Source organism: Talpa occidentalis, unplaced genomic scaffold (genome assembly GCF_014898055.3).
Source record: "Talpa occidentalis isolate TD23 unplaced genomic scaffold, MPIMG_talOcc4v2.1 talOcc4.4, whole genome shotgun sequence".
NCBI lineage: Eukaryota > Metazoa > Chordata > Mammalia > Eulipotyphla > Talpidae > Talpa > Talpa occidentalis.
In genome coordinates, this window is record NW_023604295.1 from 40,778,610 (window position 1) to 40,800,210 (window position 21,601).

The following is a 21,601-nucleotide window of genomic DNA, read 5'->3' on the forward strand; positions in this document are numbered from 1 at the left end:
TTAAATCCAAGTTAATTTGATTCCAAGGACTATTTACCTTTCACCAGTCACCCTTCTCCTGGATTTCTTTCAGCAGGAAATAGGGACTAAATTGAAAAGAATGAGAGAAGGTATTTAGTCTCTAATATATGAGTAAGAACTTGAATGTTGAATCAAATTTGAACATAAAATATGTAAGTGAAATCTGTGACAAAAGAAAGCTCTGCAGAACATGGAGGACCTGTAAAGGAATTTTAGAGGCAGGAACTTGCAGAATCTGTCAAGGAAAGAACAAGTCTTTCAGATTTGATGATACATAAGGCTTATGAAGAAATGAAATTTGTATGTTGGGAAAGAAGCTAAATAGTAGATTTGGCTAGTTGATGTAGAGCCTTATATAAGTTTCTGACAGTTTTGGACTTTAAAAGGATTTGTTTGTGTGAACATTGGAATGATGTGAGCAGTGGAGAAAGTCTATCTAAGATAATAGGTACATTACACTGGCAGTAGCCTAGAGAAGATTAACAAAGGGTTGATCCAAGACCATAGAAATGAGAATGAGGAGGTGATGGTTTTCAGAAAAGTTGAAGAATTCAAATCAGTAAGAATTGACTGTTGTTTAAATGTGTGGATCAGGCAAAGAAAAGAATCAGACTTCAGTAATATTGACAGCTGAATATACATACCCTTTTTATATTTGTAAGTTATAATACTATGAATGTCAGTTCATTAATTACAGTTGTATTCACACCCTTGAAAATCTCCCTAAAATTATTAAAATAAAGTGATTTATTTGGATTACTGTTACATTTAAGAGGTTTTCACTAATAAGTTATGCAGAAATTATCTTGGTATTTCACACTTTCTAAATTCTAAATTTCTGTGCTGCTTTCTCCCCCATTAGGTTAATGGCACTGATGCAGATTATGAATATGAAGAGATCACACTTGAAAGGGTAAAAACTATTAATTATCTTAAGATTTTTATGCATAAGTCTGTTGCTTTAAAGAACTCTTTAATTATATTGTTCATTCATACAGAATTCCAAAGCAGAACCTCTTTCAGAAACAGAACCATGTGATGTTAATTTCTTTTATAAGTTGTTTATATGATAATTACATATCATAAAATTAGCCATGGTATTTTCAGAACATGTAGCCTTTCTTTAATAATTTTTGTAACATAAACTTTTATTTTAAAATAGTGTTAGAGTTGCAAAAAGTAAAAAAAGTTCCCATTTACCCTGAACTCAGTTGTGACTATTAATGTCTTACATTACTAGGATGTGATGAATGAAAGCATTATTTTTTCAACTAGTTTGTCAGCTAACATATAGTTTACTTGGATTGTCTTAGTTTTGTTTTTCTCTTCTAGGACCCCAATCATTTAGTAATGTCTCCTTAGGTTTCTTTAGACTATCACAGTTTCTCAGGTTTTTCTTGGTTTTTAATTTTATTATTTTATATAAAATATTATTTAAAGCATTTAGTATCCAAGTGACATGGTCAGCAAAATAATAATCATAGTTCTAATTACCAAGAATTTGTCAAAAACTTACTATCATATACTCCCCCAGTCAGAAAATAAAGATAAAATTCAGATTTGTAAATTTTATTGACATATTTCCCCATTAAGAATACCCATGTTCAATTGATAATGTATTTTAGTTGTGTCAACTCTAACATTTTTGGAAAATGAAATGTTCCACACAGGTAAATACCCTAAGAAACTGAATTATCTATGTATTTAAAACTAAAAGTCCTGTATAATTAGATTTACTTTTATTTGAAGCCAAATGTAGTGTGAGTAAAAATAGACCTTAAAAGGATCTTTGACATTTGTAGATCTTTATTGCCTACTACCTGAATTTGAGTCACCTGCTCAACAAGTTCTACTAACTTTCAAGTAATCATAGTATTAATGTATTTTAAATATTTCAATATGGTATTTTGGTTTTGGGATTTTTTTCAGCCTTATTGAGATATATAATCAATATATAATCCTACCATTTTAACTCATTTCTCATCCTATCCCAGTACCTTTTAAATTCCTTTACTTAGTACTATATACCGTATGTTTCACTAAGTGAAGACCTTGAGTGCTGGAAATTGAGATGTCAAAGGGTACAAACTTGTGACTAGAAAGAAGATTGCAGTTTAATCTACTGCACATAGTGACTACTGTCAACAATGTTGTACTATACACTTCAGAATAAGAGACTAGGTCTTAAATATTCTCACTACACAGAAGATAATTAATGTGATGTTTTAAAGGTATTTGTTAATGCTATGGTGATAATCATTGCAACATATAAATACATCAATTCAACACCTTCTATACCTTAAACTTACACAATGTTATATGTAAATTATAGGTCAGTTTCTTCAAAAAGCAGATAAAATAAAGGATTTTTTCTTTAGGTTAACCTGTCACAACTTAGTGATACTATTATGAGACTGTAGTAAACTTCTGAAGATTTTAAACTGAGAAAGAAAATTGTATTAAAATAGAATCTAAGAACACATCTTAGTATAGTTTAAACTAATACTAGCAGTTAAAAATAGGTACAAGTCTATCCACTTGAGTTATCTGAAATCCAGAGTTCGAATGAATCTTCTCTTAAAAATTAACATTAACACAGTTGCTTAGAACAGTTGTCCTTAGAAATTTATTTTTGTAGCAGTAGAACCTTTTCTTCAAAGAAAATGCTATCCAGAAATTCAGTATATAAAACAAGCAAAATAGCACAGCTTTGGCAAAATTGACTTTGCTATCAAATAAACTCACATTTTTAAGTTCTCAGGTTGGGCTTTAGGTATTTCAAAATATGCCTTTTGTTTAATTAAACAAATTAAGGATGATGGCAATTGTTACTGAGTAGATACAATTTGGTCATTTTAAAATAACCTGATGTCAATGTTAGCAGAAGAAAAGCACCACATTCTACCCCTTTTTTTAAAAACTGAAACAATATATTGGTTTTACTCAGAAATAATAGCTGCAGAAAAATACCTTTGCTGCTTTTGTCTTAGGAAAGATTTGCCATACTAAACATGAGTGAGGTGCAGTCTAAAAGAAAAAGACTTAATAGTGACACCTTGCATGTGAGTGACTAATCCAGGGACAAATTGTACATACTTTTAAATTAAAAAGCCATAGGCTAGACTCCAGAAGTACTCAGTTTGCATTCTTTATTCTTACCTGTTCAGCAGTAATGTCTCTGAATTCTTTATAGAGAAAAAAGTTTTCCTTACATCTCTTAATTTGGAATCTTCATATTCCCCACACATGTACCTTTATATATGTGTCCCCTATGCTAGTGAAATTTCTAGGCTTTATCAATAAAAATCTAATCTTAGTGTTCCTCCTCTATTCCCAGGGAAATTCAGGGCTTGGTTTCAGCATTGCAGGAGGTACAGATAACCCACACATTGGAGATGACTCAAGTATATTCATCACCAAAATTATTGCAGGAGGAGCAGCTGCCCAAGATGGAAGATTGCGGTATGTTTTACATTTTATGTTGTTATACCAAATCCATTTTGTATATTTTTCTTAAGTCAAACTGAATAAGTCATTATTATAAATAAGAACACTCTTACAGTAACTAAAGTAAGGTAGATTCTCCAGTAACAAGTTAATGAATGAAATAATTGTGCATTAAGCATTGTTTTCCTATTTTCATTTAGGAATTCAATTGTATCTTAAATATTATAAATTTGATTGACAGCTTAATGGTGAGCAGATTATAGAAATCATAGGTTTCCTTTTATGTTTTCAAATACATTCACTAAATGTTTTCCACTTATTTTTTACATGGGAAAAATGCATATAAACTTATTTTAGATACAGGGGATCTTATATATTTGAGTTTATATCCCATACCATAGAGAGTAGTTTATGCAAACTTTAAGTTAATGTATTTTCTTAATTAGATGAAAGGAACATTGGTCTCTTTACTTTAGTGTTCCATTTCAAAAGGTCTCTTTAGCATACTTTGTTGTTTCCTTAGGCCATATATTATAGCACTTTTTCCAATCCCTTTTTTGTTATTTCTTGTATATGCTGATAGTCTGAGGACTGGTGATTAATTTTCCTGTTTCTTCATATTGAGGTAACATTAGTTGATAACACTGTAACGGGTTTCATGTATATAGTTTCTCTCCTCAGCAACACTGTGTGTGTGTGTGTGTTTGTGTGTATCAATCATCCTATGCCCCACAACCAAATGTCCAGTCACCACCTACTGTCAACCAATCAACTCTGTCGGCCTCTTCTCCCTAGGCTGTAACCACCAGTCTATTGTCATAGTCTTAACAGTTTATTCTTGTTTTGTTTGTTCAGTTTTTTTCTTTGTATTCCACAAATAATGAGTGAAATAATATGATAAATGTCTCACTCATAGCAGGAATCTAGAAAACTTAAATAAAGGACCAGGAAAAAGAATAACTATAAGAAAGAAAATATCAAAATCAACAACTATGAACCAGAGACACTTTATGGGGGATGGTGGGGTGGGGAAAGGAGGGCTTGGGATGAAAATAAGGGGGTTGTCATTGTAAGGGGAATATAAAAATAAAATTTAAATAAAAAAACAAACAAAAAGAAATAATATGATAAATTTCTTTCTCCTTCTGACTTACTTCACTTAACATAATCCCCTTAAGGTCCATTCATATTGCCACAGATGGCAAGATTTCATCATTTTTCATGACTGAGTAATACTGTATATATACCACATCTTAATCCATTCATCTATTGTCAGGCACTGTGGTTATTTTCCTATTTTGGCTATTGTGAATAGTACTGCAATAACATAGGAGTGCATATGTCATTTCGATAGTGTTTTCATATTCTTCAAGTAAATACCCAGAAGTAGAATTACTGATAGTTCTATTTTTTCATTTCTTTTAATTAATTAATTTATTACAAGATTGATTGATTCATTGATTGATTTATACAAGCATGGGTACAGTCGGAAGCACCGGAGGGTGAGAGAATTCACCAGAGCCAGAGCGGGGAGCAGAGCAGGCAGAGGGACCTAAGTACACTGCTGAGGGGAGCAGCGGGCGGCAGGAGAGGTCTGCGCGCCATGTGGGACCCTCCTCCAGTGGCCGGGGAGCAGCCAGGGATGGAAACGGCGCTGCAGAGGATGCAGGCAGCTTCGCAACCCAGCGCTCAACCGCTGCGCCACCGGGGAGGCCCTATTTTTTAATTTCTTGAAGAACCGCCATACTGTTGTCCATAGCAGCTGCACCAATTTACATTCCCTGCAATAGTGAAAGAGGGTTCTTTTTTCTCCTCATCCTTGTCAGCACTTATTACTTCTTGACTTTTTTATAGTAGTCTTTCTAACTGGTGTGAGGTGATATCTCATTGTGGTTTTTATATGCATTTATTAATGATAAGTGATGTAGAACATCTTATTATTTCTGTTCATCATCTGCATGATGAATTGCCCATTTTTTAATTGGTTTGTGTGTTTTTTGGTATTGAGTTGTTTATATATTTTGGATCTTAACTCCTGTCTGATAAATTACAAATATCTTCTCCCATTCAGGAAGCTGTCTCTTCATTTAATGATGGTTACTTTCACTATGGTGAAGCTTTTTCATTTGATGTTACATTTGTTTGTGTTTTGCTTCTCTTACTGTTGATAATGCATCCACTAAGTCCAGTGTCAAAGAGTTCATTGTCTATGTTATTTTCTATGTATTTTATGTTTTCGGTCTTATATTCAAGTCTTTAATCCGTTTTGAATTGATTTTAGTCTGTAGTGAGAGAGTGGTCTAGATTCATTCTTTTTGTCTTTGGCTGTCCAATTTTTCCAGAACCATTCATTGAAGAGACTTTCTTCTCTCCATTGTATACTCTTGGAATTGGTTGTCTGTGTATATGTGTGTTTATGTGTTGTATAGTCTGTTATTTGCAGTATTTCTTTTGCTAGCCTTTGGGAAATGCATATTTGACACGTTGGGATTTAACATATAGTTTCTTCACCTGTATTTTCATTAATAAATTATTCTCTTTACCTTAGAAGTGAATATGACAAAATTTTGACAAAGTAAACATTGATATTTAAATTTAATATTTAATTTTCTTAATATTTTTTTCCCCTCAGGGTCAATGACTGTATATTGCGAGTAAATGAAGTAGATGTTCATGATGTAACACATAGCAAAGCAGTTGAAGCATTGAAAGAAGCAGGTTCTATTGTGCATTTGTATGTAAAAAGGCGGAAACCGGTATCAGAAAAAATAATGGAAATAAAACTCATTAAAGGTCCTAAAGGTATAAGTCAAACTAAGAAATTATTAAGTAAGAAATTTCTGAGTTATACTTAACTGTAAAATCATATATGGCATACATTAACATTAACAACACTGCTAATCTGCAGGACTTGCCTGAATTTTTTAACTTTCTCTGTTGTTTCTACTGACTTTTATCTCAAGTAGAATTCTACTGAAATATACTAAAATCATGTACAGTGCTGATATTAACTTGTAGTCATTAATCCACAAATTATATTAAATGCCAATACACAGACTAACCTAAAAGAAGAAAATATTTAAATGTCACTAACGGTTATACCTGCGGTGAGGACTTTAAGATGTGATTTCTGAATTTTGAAAATATCAGTAGCTCTGAGAATAAAGGGAAATATTGACTAATTCATGGCTTCTTGGAAAAGGTGGTATTCCAACAGATAAGAAAAGGAAAGAAAGCTACAAATTTGTCTGGTACTGAAGCGATAGACTATATGAATTACAGAAGTTCCTTATTTAAAATTAATTGGAAAAAGAACAAAATTATCCACATTTCTGAAGGCTATTAATTATGCTACAACCAACAGAGACAATTTTATTTTTCTCAATTGTTTTCATTTTATAAAGGTATTAAAAATGAAGGGATACAAAAGTGAAATATATAATTTTGTGATTTCTCTTTGAATTAACAAATTTGTTTAAATTGAGACTTTCAGAAGTAGCCTGACCAGGTGTGGATGGGGAGAAGGAACCTATTTATAATTACGGGAACACCTATAATTTATAATTGTCCACTGATTGCATAACAAATTTTTAGGATTTTAAAAGTCATAATTTTCTGTTTTAAAGATAGTAGTGTGATGAAATTATTACCTTTTAGTTACCATCATTTTCTTCTGGATTTAAGTTCATATATATTAATGAAATTCTAAAACTCATACTTTCCTTACAGGTCTTGGATTCAGCATTGCTGGAGGTGTTGGAAATCAGCATATTCCTGGGGATAATAGCATCTATGTAACCAAAATAATTGAAGGAGGTGCTGCACATAAAGATGGTAAACTTCAGATTGGAGATAAACTTTTAGCTGTAAGTATGAGAAATTTATTGTTTTTAAAATTCACCATCCATTAGTTTTGTGTACAGGGTTAGCGAGTGATCTAACTTCATTCTTTCATGTGTGGCTTTCCAATTTTCCCAGCACCATTTACTCAAGAGACTGTCTTTTACTTGTTTTGGGGTCATAGCTGCTTTACCTTAGCTTAAGTGCTCCTATGTCCAGGGCTTATTTCTGGGCATTTGACTCTCTCCTATTGATCCACATATCTTTTGGGGCCAATTCCATATTGTTTTTAATACTGTTTCTGAATAGTAAAGTTGGAAGTTAGGCAATGTGATACCTCTGTTTCTCTCCTTTTTCTCAGGATTGCTTTTGTAATGCTGGCCTTTTGTGATTCCATGTAAATTTCAATTTTTTTCAATTTCTTTGAAAAATATTGCAGTTTTGATGGTGATTGCTTTCAGTTTTTCACCACTGAGTATTATATTGGCTGTTGGTTTGTAACATCAGACCTTTATTGCCTTAAGGTAGGTTCCTTCTATTCCAGTCTTATTTAGGGTTTTTATCATAAATAGGTGCTGATTCTTATCCAGTGCTTTCTCTGCATCTGTTGATATTATCGTGTGATTTTTCTTTTGTTGCTATGATTAATGATTGATTTGTGTGTATTAAACCATGCACGCATCCCTGAGATGAATCCCACTTGGTCATTTGTATTATCCTTGTGATAAACTGTTGAATTGGATTCGCTGGCATTTTCTTGATTATATCTGCAATGGTTTTCTTCAGGGAGGATTAGTCTATAGTTTCCTTGTGCTGTCTTTATCTGGTTTCAGCATTAAGTTAATGTTGGCATCGTGAAATGCATTGGGGAGCATCCCTTCTTCATGTATTTTTAAAAAACAATTTGAGCAACATTGGTATTAGTTTTTCTTTAAAAGTTTGATAAGTTCATGTGTAAAGCCATCTAAGCTTGGGCTTATATTTTTTGGAAGATTTTTTTATTACTGTTTCAATTTCCATGCTTTTGTAATTGGTTTGTTCAGTACATCTGTTTCTTCCTGAGTTAGTCTTGGTAGAATATGTTGATCTAGAAATTTATCCATTTCTTCTAAGTTATCAAATTTATTGGCAGATAGATGTTCATAGTAATCTCAGAATCTTTTCTATTTGTAATGTCTGTAGCGATTTCTCGTCTTTCATTTGTGATTGTTTATTAATATTTTTTATCTCTTTTTTGTTAGCCTAGCTAGAGTTTTATCTCTTGTTTATCTTCTTTAAGAACCAGCTCTTCATTTCATTGATCCTTTTTATACTGTCTTTTTGATCTCTATTTCATTATTTCTACTCCTTCCTTTTACTAATTTGTTTGTTTCTCTTTGGCAATTTGCTTTAGGTGTAGTTAGCTTATTTGGGATTTCTCTTGCTTCTCAATATAGGCCAGCATTGCAATTGTTTTCCCCCTTAAGACCATATTTGCTGCATCCCATAGATTCTGGTAACTTAGATCATCATTTTTGTAAATCTGAAGATATTTTTTAATTTCTGCTTTGATTTCATCTTCTATCCAATAGCTATTAAGCAGCATGTTGTTTAGTCTCCATGTGTTCATAGTTCTCATGTATTTTTCTTAGAGTTGATTTCTAATTTTATGACATTATGGTCAGAAAGTACCAGGTATAATTTTGTCTTTGTAGTTTTATTGACAATTGACTGCAGAGGTGTTGGTGAAGAGACAATTACTGGCTTGAGCCTGAGACTCTCAATACAGAGCAGCTGGAGCTTTAATGGGGGGAGGGCAGGGATGCAGTTCAAAACACCTGGGTCTCTTCATAAAAGGAGGCTGCTACTCAAAGTCCAGGCTGCGATACTCAGAACAACTGCTACCTCCTGCCCCAGGGCTAAAACCAAAACACAGAAATGCTGAACATACCAGAGCCCAAGAGCCTACCGATAATAGGAGCAAACAACCCAGGGTAGGCTCTCTGCTGAAAATAAAGCAGAACAACTCCTGGCCTGTGATCCTGCAGCTCGTGCTAAAGAATAGCCCAGAGTGGAAGTAGACATGAGACTAGAAGACACACTGAGAAGTTGGCCTAGAGGAGGATATCGTTATGGATCCCCGTCACACAACCCTGACCCCCACAGCAAGATTGGAAGTTCCACTGGTGGTGATCCTTTAGTGCCCCCTACTGCCCTGGTCCTGTTTTATATCTTACTACCCCTTGCTGGTACCAGTCCTCAGATTACTTCAAGAGGTGCAAAGACAAAAGTCTGTTACAACCCACAAAAAATTAAAAATAAGGAGACAGACGAATATACCACACATGTTGGAGCAAGGAAACCCCGAGAGGATCCCCCAGCATGCTGGAGCTAGGGAGAATGACAAGGGAAATTCAGGCAATGTTCATCAAACTCAAGAAAAGCAATGAAGGATATAAAACAAGAGACTAAAGATAAGGAAATTATGAGGCAGCTACAATTAGAAATAACAGCGCTAAGCAACTTTATAGCAGATTCAAAAAATATAACTGAGGGTCTCAATAGACAGATAGAAGCAATGGACAGACTTAATCAATCCACAAAGATAACATTGAAGAACACACAGATAGAACAATGTAGAGAAGAATTTAAAAAAAAAAAAAGGAAACTGGGTAAGAGCCCTGTGGGACAACTGACAGAAACAACATCCATATCATGGTAGTCCCAGAAGGAGACAAGAAAGAGAAATGCATAGAAAATTTATTTTATTTTAAGAAACAATTACTAAAACTCATCTCATCTGGGAAACAAATCAGATTTAGTAATCCAGGGGCTCAAACAATAAAGATTATAGAAGGAGCAGGATTGTAGGAGGGAAGGAATCAGAAGTTTACTTTTAGATATACCAGACACACACACCAAGACTAAGTAGTAGTCTCCTTTTATGAGGAGACCCCGGTGTTTTGACCTGCTTCTCTCTGCTGATTAAGGCTCCAGCTGTTATGTATTGAAAGCCTTAGTATCAAACCAGTAATTCTGTCTTTACACTCCTGCCCCTACAGCTCTCCAACAGTGCACCTTCTGTCCAGAGTGTCACCTTACACACTCCCTTATCTAGTATAGTGTATCTCAGGAGACCCAGATATTGATATGTGCCCTAGTCAATATCTGTAGTGGCTTCTGCCCAGCAGCTGCTTCTCCCCTGTGTCTTGTTCTGCCCCATTATCACTCTAAAAATAGTTTACCAAAAGTTTTTGCTAACCCTTTTTCCTCTGTGCTCTGGTTGGACTCAACTCGTCCAACTCAAATCTCTCCTCAAGAGATTTTTGGCTTTGTTTTCTGGAGTTTGATTGTGAGCAGGTAAGCCTGGAGTCTTCATTCTGCTGAGATCTTTGCAGACCTCTTATTAATCATTTGTCACACCTTCCTTCGGTCATTTTTTTGTTTTCCTTGTCACCCTGAATCTTCGAATTCTTATCTCACTAGCCACTCATTCTCATTCTCCTTATGGCACTTCTTCACCTTCCTGATCATTAAACATTTATGTGATCCAGGATCCAGTCCCTGTACATTTTCTCTTCTCTCTTTAATAGGTGGTCAGTGGTCTCATTGAACATGGTGGGGATAAGTATTATCTTCTGAACTTTAGTTTTATTTGTATACCCACACTCATTCTGTTCTTGGGTAAATATCAAAATATTTTAACAGTGGTTCATATCAAAACATTTGAAAAGTCCTAAAAGATTTTATGTAGCCTCCTTTTGTATACCTCAAATGTCATCTCAAATTTAATATATCTGAAAGTGAACTTCTGATTCCTTCCCGCCCCACAATCCTGCTCCTTCTACAATCTTCACATCTCACTAAATGCAGTTTATCCTTTTATGTTTGTGCCGGTATAAAAGTTTTGTATTATCCTCTTTCTTTAATGTTGTAATTGACTTACTGAGGAAATCTTATCAGTTATATCACTTATTTAATGCTGCAAAAGAAAACACAAAAATTACATCATTATCTAATGCTGTCTGTATCACTGTCTAATGTTGTCTATCACTAATTAAACACAAAAATTAGTGGCTAAGATAACAACCATTATTTGTTTGCTTATACTTCTACAATTAGTGTAGGATCCATTCAGGATAGCCTATTTCTATTTCACATATTATCCAATGTAATTACTTAACTAGGACCAGGAATTCACTTCCAAGTTGACTCACGTAAAGCAAGCTTTCCAAGAAAGACAGACTTCAGTACCTGGAATTTCTCAATCCTCTCTTTGCATCACAATTACTAATATCTCATTGGCTGAAGCTAATTACACAGCCAAGAAAGATTCAGTGTAGGAAGGGGTTTTTACAAGTATGAAAAAATACTCAGATGCACAACTCATTGCACACCACAAAGGAGCACTATACCACAAGTCTTCAAAATACAAACAGTCCTTGTATGTGGTAGAAGACCACATATGGTAGTGTGGGACCATAAAAATAACTATGCAGCTGAAGCCCTGTAAATCAATAATAATCAGTGGGGAAAAGTTATGATCTGTCACCTTCAGAAATTTTGTCAAAACACTAAGAGGGCCCTCCCTGGTGGCACAGGGGGTTAAGTCTCAGTACTATGAAGCTATCCTCAGCCACTGCAGCACAGCACGAGTTGAGTCCCCAGCCTGAACTTCCCATCCTAACCTATGTGGCACAGCAGACCTCTCCTGTCTCACCTGCTGCTCCCCTCAGCAGTGTAGTTCAGTCAATTGGCCTGTTCTGTTCCCCAATCTGTCTCTGGTGAATCCTCTCACCCCACCCTGTGCACATCTGGCCTACAGTCCAGTTCTTGTATGCTTAAATAAATAAATATTTTTTAAAAATAATAAAACACTACAAACATAGTATTTTATTTCTTTGAAAAAATATTGTCAGAAAGGACAGTCTAAATCTAAACCCAGCAGAACAAAGGAAATAATGATGATTAGAGCATAAATTAATGAAAATAAGAAATAAGAAAATCATAGAAAAGATTAACAAAACCAAAACTTGTTTCTTTGAAAAGGTCAGTAAAATTTACAAACCTTGAGCTAGAGCAATCAAGAGTAAAAAACACTTAAATCTCTAAAGTTAGGCATTAAAGAGGGGACACACTTTGTTTATGAACAGCTAAATGCCAAGACTTAGATGAAATAATTAAATTTCTAGAAATATAGAAATTACCATTCCTATTCAACACTGTTCTGAAAATCTTAGCCAGGGCAATAAGATGACATTCAGATTGGAAAGGAATTTACAACTGGGTTGCAGACTATATCATATTATACATAGAAAATCCCAAGGAACCTACAGATAGAACTAATAAACAAGTTTAGTAAGGTTGCCAGAATATAACATCACTACCTAAAAATCAGTTGTTTCTATACAGAAGATAGATGAATGACTAATAAATAATTGCAAAAAATCTCAACTTGACTACTAACAATGGAAATACATACTTTAAGATAATATAAGTACAAATTAAATTATGCATCTTTTAAAATTGTATTTTTTTTTATTGAGGTAATATTCTTACGACACTGTATATGATTCAAGGGTACAGGTTCACACCTCTTCAGATGTGTGTTACCACACCATGCCAACACCAAAGCACTCATAATCCTCTGCCATAGTGCACTGGGTCCCCTCTCCCCTTTGCACCCTACCTTTACTTCTTCCTCTCTGGTAGCTTTAATTCTGCCGTTAGGGTTTGTTTTAGTTTATTTTTGCCTGCCCCCTTGTTTTCTTTGTGTCCCATATGAGTGATAGCATCCAGCATTTGTCTTTTTCCTTCTGACTTATTTCACTTAATATAATCCCCCTCCAATCTGATCCATGTTGTCACAAAGAGCAAGATTTTACCTTTTTTTAATAGCTGCGTAGTAGTACCACATCTTAATTCACTATCTGTCATTGGACACTTAGGTTGCTTCCATAATTTGGCTATTGTAAACAGTGCTGCAATAAACAGGAGTATATATATCCCTTTGAATTAGTGTTTCTGCATTCTAAACATACATCATTTTATAGACTTTTTAAACAAATTGATAATATTCATTGTTGGCAAAAGTCTGAGTAGATGGGCACACTGATATTCAATGTTAGTGAGTACGTTCATCTAAAAGAGTAGTTTATGTGTCTAAGACTGGAATGGCTTAATAAATTATGATTATGATCACTCAGTGGGGTATTGTGCAATAGCTTTTTAAAATTAGGTACTTCTGTGTGTCCCAACCTGAGATGATCTCTAAGATACTTTATATTAAATATTCAGTTGCAAACAAAAATGTTAATATAATCTCATTTTCTTAAAACAAACAAACAAACAAAAAAAAAAAACCACTAAAGCATACCCACAGCATTCCTGAGTGCCTAAGAATGGAAAGGAGGCTTGGGCTTGGAGAGCAGGGGAACAGGGACTAGAATCTAGATTGGCTATTCCATTAAAATTCATAAACACCTTAACTTGCAATCATAAAAAAACCAGTTAATACCATAGATAATAAAAATGGTTACCTTTTTTCCATTTAACTTTTGTATTCTTTAAATCACTTTCGGGGCCTCCCCGGGGGCGCAGCGGTTGAGCGCTGGGTTGCGAGGCTGCCCGCAGCCTCTGCGACGCCGGTTCGATCCCTGGTTCCCGGCGAGGGTCCCACATGGCGCGCAGACCTCTCCTGCCGCCCGCTGCTCCCCTCAGCAGTGTACTTCGGTCCTTCTGCCTGCTCTGCTCCCCGCTCTGGCTCTGGTGGATTCTCTCGCCCTCCCGCGCTTCTGACTGTACCCAGTGCTTGTACAAATAAATAAATCTTTAAAAAAAAAAAAATAATAAATCACTTTCACATTTTCTCTATCTTTTGGTGTAATTATTTATAACCAAAATGCAGAGAGCGAATGAAATATCTTAAATGTCTTCTGGGATTCTTTTTTTTTTAGGTGAATAGTGTATGTTTAGAAGAAGTTACTCATGAAGAAGCGGTAACTGCCTTAAAGAACACGTCTGATTTTGTTTATTTGAAAGTGGCAAAACCCACAAGTATGTATATGAACGATGGCTATGCACCACCTGATATCACCAACTGTGAGTCTACTTAGATTTCTTATTTCCTTAGATGTGAGATATTTTAATAAAAGTTTCCCAATATAAAGTTTAAACATTACACAGTTATTTTTTAAAGGAACTATTGAACATTTTTACCAAATTCATAGTTAAAAAATTTTTAAGTCTGAATCTTCATAAGAAAACTGGGTGGCTTTTTTAAACTACTATTTTAGAGCATTAAGTACTTTTAACATTTATGTTAATGATTTTCAGACTTTCATGTAAATAACATTCACCATAGATATTTTCAAATAGCACATTTTTTTGTTATAATTATTTGGGGATAGAGAACTGATACTTTAATAAGCAAGTCTTTTTAACACACACACTGATTCTGACTTCTGTTTTATGAACTGCACTTTGAAAAACACTGTCTTAAAATATTTCTAAAACTTGGGCTTTTTTATACTGTCAGCAGCAGAAGAGCAGATAGTATCTTTGTACGTCAAGTTGTAAGTGTATTGTCTAACTATATTTGTGTGCAGTACAGTTGTGTTGCATAGAATTTAATTGTGAAAGTACTTGGGTAATTTTCAGTTCCGTATTTGATTTTCAGGTTTTTTTAATGCACAAGCTGTGATGAGGTTTTTTTTTTTAAATTTATTTATTTATACATACAAGAACTGGGGTGCAGGCCAGAGATGTGAGGGGTGAGAGGATTTACTAGAGACAGAGTGGGGAGCAGAATAGGAATATGTACCGAAATACAATGCTGAGGGGAGCAGCGGGCAAGGCAGGAGAGGTCTGCTGTGCCATGTGGGTCATCTCCCTGGCCAAAGATCAAAGTTGCTGAACTCATCTTAACCCCTTGTGCCACCAGGGGGGCCCAGTGTGATGAGATTTAAATCTAATTTTAATGTGTTCTTGTTGGTGAAATAATGAATTTTACTTGATTGGTACATTCATTGCTATTAGAAGCACCCATATATACTCTTTAATCTGCTTTCGCACATTTTCCTATATCTAGTTATAGGATTTTCAGATATTTGTCATTTCATAAGTGGCAATGTTTCCAGTTTTAAAATGATTCAATTTCATTACCCTCACTAATCATTGTAAGTTAAATACAAATTATATTTTGAAATACATATACTGTCCTTCAGTGATCTTTATTATGTATTCATTGATTCATTAATTACCCAGTATAACTGAATTATTTCCTTAATAATATTCAGCCCCTCTAATGAACTAAAGTGATGACATACTTCATTTGTCAAAGAAAAGAATTTTGCTACTTATTTAAAATCCTTACATATTCTTGGTCTTGTACATAAACTTATGACTTTATATAATTTTATTGTGATTAAAGATGCAAATTCATTAATAAACTCTTTTGTCCATCAATTCTTATTTATTATGCTGCCTCTCTGTTCAGGATAACTATGCACATTTGTGATACTTTTTCCACAAATTTAGAATTGGTGTCCTGGTGATCGTTAAGTATACAAATAGGTTATTTTTGCAAATATGTGGAACTTTAAAAATGTTATTTTTTTATTGCATTATCCCTTTACATATCTAATGCAATATTTTTAAAAATTGAGGAGCTAGTCCTAAAGAATAATGATTAAATAATGATTAGTTGTTTTCCCTATATGCATAAGTAGAATTTTTCATTCATTTTTTAAAATCTATTATTGAGGTAAATAGAACACAAAAAAGTTGAAGTTTACTAGTTCAGCTTCCTCAAAATGTTCTATTTCTGTGCCCCTCTTAGGCAAATACTGTTGGATACTTCTAGTCCGTATTTATACTAATATATAATTCATAAATAATTTGTGAGGGTTTTTAAAAATTATTTCTTTAAAATGTTTTTACGAAATTTTGTTTAACCTATCAGCTCACCTGAAGCCCCCCCCCTTCCCATTAGACTATTCAGCCTACAGCCTGTCCTTTATGTTGATAGTCTTCTAGTGTCTTCCTCCTCATTTGGGGTTTGATCATTACTTATATTTTAGTGTCAGGTCCATTGCCCTTTTGCTGCTACTTCACAGTGTCATTTTTAGTCTTGTCCAAACAAAATCCACACTGATGATTCATTCAGCAGGCTGGCTTCTTTGTTTCTTTATCTCTGTCTAATTCTCCTGCCCTCCATTTCAGCTTACACTGTTTCCAAGATAATACTTCAGATCTTATTATCAGTACCTTTCCCATCTCTCAAATCTCTATGTAAATCTTCCCATACTCTGACTACATTCATTTCCTTTTACCCTATTTTAATAACAGTCCATCCTCATTTTGACCATTGTCATGTGACCCTATCCCTTGATTGCCCCCTGGTGTTTCCTCTTACCTATTTTTTTAGTTTAGCTTCCAGGTAGGTCATACAGTCACTTCCTTGCACATATCTTCTTACTCCTTTGACCCCTCCTTCTTCACTGACAAAATCTCAACCATGGTTCAGCCTGCTGTCTTCTTCCATTTCTGCTCCCTAAAAAGCAGAACATAACTGGAGATAAGGACAAAATTGTAGTTTTTATGACCATAAATGTCAAATGGTTATAAATACAGGTACAGATAATAACCAAATATGGTACCCAGGCATAAAGTGAATTTACTGCTGAAGGGAAACATATTCGTTGTATCTGACAGAAAACATAGTTTCTGTGGTGACATTTAAATGTTCGTGTTTTTGCATTGGATGTCTTTTCCCTTTTAATTTACGTTTTTCTCAGCTGGAAAACCTTGTTAAACTTTGATTTGGCACTGATCTTCCCCATTTTTACTTCAAGCCCTTGTACTTGGTTCTGTCCCAAATCTTGGAGGACGTGGGTCATTAATCTTGATAATGACAATAAATAAGTTCCCTTGTTTTATAGTTTTCTGTAAAGTCTTTTACGTAAGATTTTGTGATATAGGAAAAAACATTGTTTTATCTTATCAGTCTTTGGGGCTGTCATTTCTTTGATAAGGACTTTAATTTTTAGGTCCTGCCATGTGAGATACTATGTATTACACATGAGAGTGACTCCTCCAGAAGGGGCTCCTTAATTAAAGAAAGACATAGTATTTATGGCGGGCAGGGAAGAAATGTACATTTTCTGGCTGGAACAGTTGACTGCTGAATTTCTTGTCCAATTATTTTTTTGTTCTGCTCTCTGTGGTGTCCTGATCACCAAATTTCAGCGTGGCACAGAATTCCAAGCAATTTTTTATCTAGTACTGGGTGTCCTGCAATTCAATTCAATTCTGATGCTATTGCCTGAAGATAGCTTCAGATTTTACAGGTTAAGGGTTCTGCCCCCATCCTACCCTCTACTTCATATACTAGTTGCAAACCCAAGATTATTACCTGTGCTTCTGACTGACCAACTGCAGATTAGAGGTTCTTACAACCTCCTCCCTCTCAAATGCCAGTCATAAGTCAGCTTGTCACCTGTCCTTCTGAACAACCAACTATGGATTGGAGGTTTCTAGACACCCTCCCCCCTTCCTTGGACTTAAGATGCCAGTCAGAAATCCAGGGTGTCATGTGGTACTTCTAACCAAATTGGTTATTTAAATCAGAGGTTCCTAAAACCCCTTCCTTGGGTTTTATTCATTTGTCAGAGCAGCTCACAGACCTTAGAGAAACATTTTACTTACTGGATTACCAATTTTCAAAAACATAAGATAAAGGATACGGATGAATATCTGGATGGAAGACATGGATGGTGTAAGATATGAGAAAAAGACACAGAGCTTCCCTATTCTCTCCAGACACACCGGTCTCCCATCACCTCCACCTGTTTAACAACCCAGAACTTCTATGAAACCCTGTCCTTTTGAGTTTTTGTTGAGGCTCTATTACACAGACACAAATAAGTAGATCATGGCCATTTGTATTTGAGTCAGTCTCTATGTCCTCTCCCCTCCCAGCATGTCGAAAGTAATGAGGGGGAATAAAAGTTCTCCAGGCAACCAACCCCATCCTTGGGTGCTTTCTAAAAGTCACCTCATTGAGATAACAAAAGAGACCTTTATCTTTCTCAAAACTTAAGAAATTCCAAAGATTTGGGGGAATTGTGGTCCAGGAATCATGGACAAAGACCAAATCATATTAGAAATATATTTTGGTCATCTGAAGGATCAAATGAAATGTTTTTTTATATATCATAATATTGCACATCTAAACTTGATAATACAGTAAAGGAATTAGATTATGAGTCAGAGTCAAGAGTCAGTAAGATTTAGATTATGTCAAATTATATTTAGTAATCTTGGACTCAGATAGTGTTAGCTTCCTATGGTGTTGTTCTTCAATATTGCATTGGCTATTCTAGGTCTTTTACCTCTCCATATAAACTTTTGAATCACTTTAACAATATTCACATAATAGCCTGCTGGTATTTTGATTGGAAATGTATTGAAGCTATAGAGCAAGTTGGAAAGAACTAATGCCATAACAATATTGAGCCTTCCTCTCCATGAACATGGAATATCTCTCCATATACTTAACTCTTATCTTGATATCTTTTATCAGAGTTTTGTAGTTTTCCTTGAGATATTCTACATTTTTACATGTATACCTATGTATATTATCTTGGGGACTTCTAATGTAAATGCTATTGGGTTTTAAATTTCAAATTCTACTTGCTCATTGCAAGTATATAGGAAGGCACTTGGCTTTTATAAATTAACTGTGTATCCTAAAAAAAAAAAAAAATGTATCACTATATTTGGTTTTTAGTTCAGGGTATTTTTTTCTTGGTCTTCTTCAGACTTTCTACATGGACAATCATGATATTTGCAAATGGTGATGGTTTTATTTCTTTATCATCCGTACATCTTTTATTTCCACTTCTTGTCTTATATTAACTAGGACATCCTTCACCTGTTCCATATTTTTATGGTAAAACTAAAAGTGTCTCACCACTCAGTATGATGTTAATGATAGGATTTTGTTCATCTTTCTACATCAAGTTGAGGATATGCCTTTGTATTTCCAGTTTACTAAAATTTTTATCATAAATTGATACTGAGTAGGGCCTCCCTGGTGGCACAGCGATTGAGCGCTGGGCTGTGAAGCTGCCCGCAGCCTCTGCAGCACCGGTTTGATCCCCATCCGCCTGGCGAGGGTCCCACATGGCGTGCAGACCTCTCTTGCCGCCCGCTGCTCCCCTCAGCGGTGTACTTCAGTCTGCCTGCTCTGCTACCCGCTCTGGCTCTGGTGAATTCTCTCACCCTCCCGCGCTTCTGACTGTACCCAGTGCTTGTATAAATAAATAAATCTTTAAAAAAATAATTTGATACTGAGTATTGTCAACTACTTTTCCTGTACCTATTGATAGGATCATGAGACTTCTGTAGTCTGTTGACAAGATGAACCATATTAAATGACAAAATGAGTTATACTAATATTTTTATTTTTTTTATTTTTTACATGATTGTTCATTTTTGAACAATATTTGTTTCCCCCACCCTCTCAGGTGTAGTCCCCACATGCTAATTTTTTTATGTTGAACCAGTCTTTCATAACTGAGATAAATCTCAGATACTTGTGGTTTTTAATTTTCTTATTTGTTGTTGGATTTGATTTGTGGTATTTTATGAGGATTCTTCCATCTGTGTTAAGTGATAATGGTCTATAGCTTTTTCCTTGTAATTTCTTTGGTTTTGTCATTAGTATAATACGATATTCATAGAAGGAGTTTGAAAGTATTCCTGTGGCTTGTATCTGCTGGAAGAAATGATATGAAGACTTTGTGTAATTTCTTCCTTGAATGTTTGATAAAGTGTCTATTGAACCTGTCCGAACCTGGTGTTGTATGTTTTGGAAAGTTATCAGTTATTGACTAAATTTATTTAGTAGACTTTGGCCTACTCAGATTGTCTATTTCTTTTTTTTTTGAGTTCTTGCAGGTTGTGTCTTTGAAGGAATTGCACCATTTCATTGAGGTTATCATACATAGAGTTGGTAATAGTTTTTTTTAATGTTCTTTTAATGCCCATAGGATATGTAGTGATTGTCTCTTCTTTCATTTCTCATATTAGCAATTTCTGTCACCTCTCCTTGTTTTCTTAGACAGGCTAGATAGAGGGTTATCAATTTTATTGTACTTTGCAAAGAGCCAACTTTCGGTTTGATATTCTTTATTGATTTCCTTGTTTTAATTTCATTCATTTCTGCTTTAATTTTATTTCTTCTATTTGATATTGTTTTTTTTTCTATTTTGAATTTAATTTGTTCTTTTCTAGTTTCATAAGATAGAAGCTAAGATGATGCATTTTATTTTTTTTTTTTTTTTTTTTTATAGAGGCATGTTTTTATTTATTTGTTTGTTTGTTTTTTTGTTTATACAAGCACTGGGTACAGTCAGAAGCGCGGGAGGGTGAGAGAATTCACCAGAGCCAGAGCGGGGAGCAGAGCAGGCAGAAGGACCGAAGTACACTGCTGAGGGGAGCAGTGGGCGGCAGGAGAGGTCTGCGTGCCATGTGGGACCCTCCTCTGGTGGCCAGGGAGCAGCCGGGGATCGAACCGGCGCTGCAGAGGCTGCAGGCAGCTTCGCAACCCAGCGCTCAACCGCTGCGCCACCGGGGAGGCCCAAGATGATGCATTTTAGATCTTTTCTAATATGTGTGCTAGTACTATAAATTTTCCTCTAAGCTCTACTTTAGCTGGATTCCACTAATCTTGTTAAGTTGTATTTTCATTTTGTTCAAAGCATTTTTTAACTTCTTAGGAGATTTCTTCTTTGACCCATATGTTATTTAACCACCACATATTTGAGGATTTTTCAGCATTCATTGAGTTATTGTCTTCTAGTTTAATTCCCTTATGGTCTGAGAGCAGGTATTATATGACTTCTGTTCTTCTAAAAATTTTAAGACATGTTTTATGGCACAGGATGTGGTCATTCTTGGTGAATGTCCCATGTCAACTTAAGAAGATATGTGTGTTCCGCTATTTTTGGATGAAGTAGTATATATAGCCATTACGTACAGTTGATTAATGATATTCAAGCTCAGCTATGTCCTTATGAATTTCTGCCCACTGTATCTCCATTTATCTTAAAGGGATGTGGATTCATCTATTTTCTCCTGTCAGTTTTTGCCTCCTGCAGTTTCATATTCTTTAGGTCCTTAAGTATGTGCATGTCAAAAATTGGGTTTGTCTTCTTGGAGAATTGACCTTTTTATCTTATAAAAATTCATAATAATTTTGCTTAATTTGGAATCTTCTTTGTCTGAAGTTAATGTAACTACTTCTGCT

General features: G+C 34.8%; 1 protein-coding gene across 22 annotated transcripts in view; it reads left to right on the forward strand.

Annotated features, from left to right (window-relative positions):
- Positions 1-21,601, forward strand: part of DLG1 (discs large MAGUK scaffold protein 1) — a 193,173-nt gene that overhangs the window by 109,756 nt on the left and 61,816 nt on the right. For all 22 annotated transcript variants that reach the window (XM_037525322.2, XM_054700463.1, XM_037525320.2 and 19 more), the window contains 5 exons: positions 884-934; positions 3,359-3,483; positions 6,101-6,270; positions 7,198-7,334; positions 14,244-14,388. In XM_037525322.2, coding sequence (XP_037381219.1) covers positions 884-934; positions 3,359-3,483; positions 6,101-6,270; positions 7,198-7,334; positions 14,244-14,388 — 628 coding nt within the window. The remainder of the gene's footprint in view (positions 1-883; positions 935-3,358; positions 3,484-6,100; positions 6,271-7,197; positions 7,335-14,243; positions 14,389-21,601) is intronic.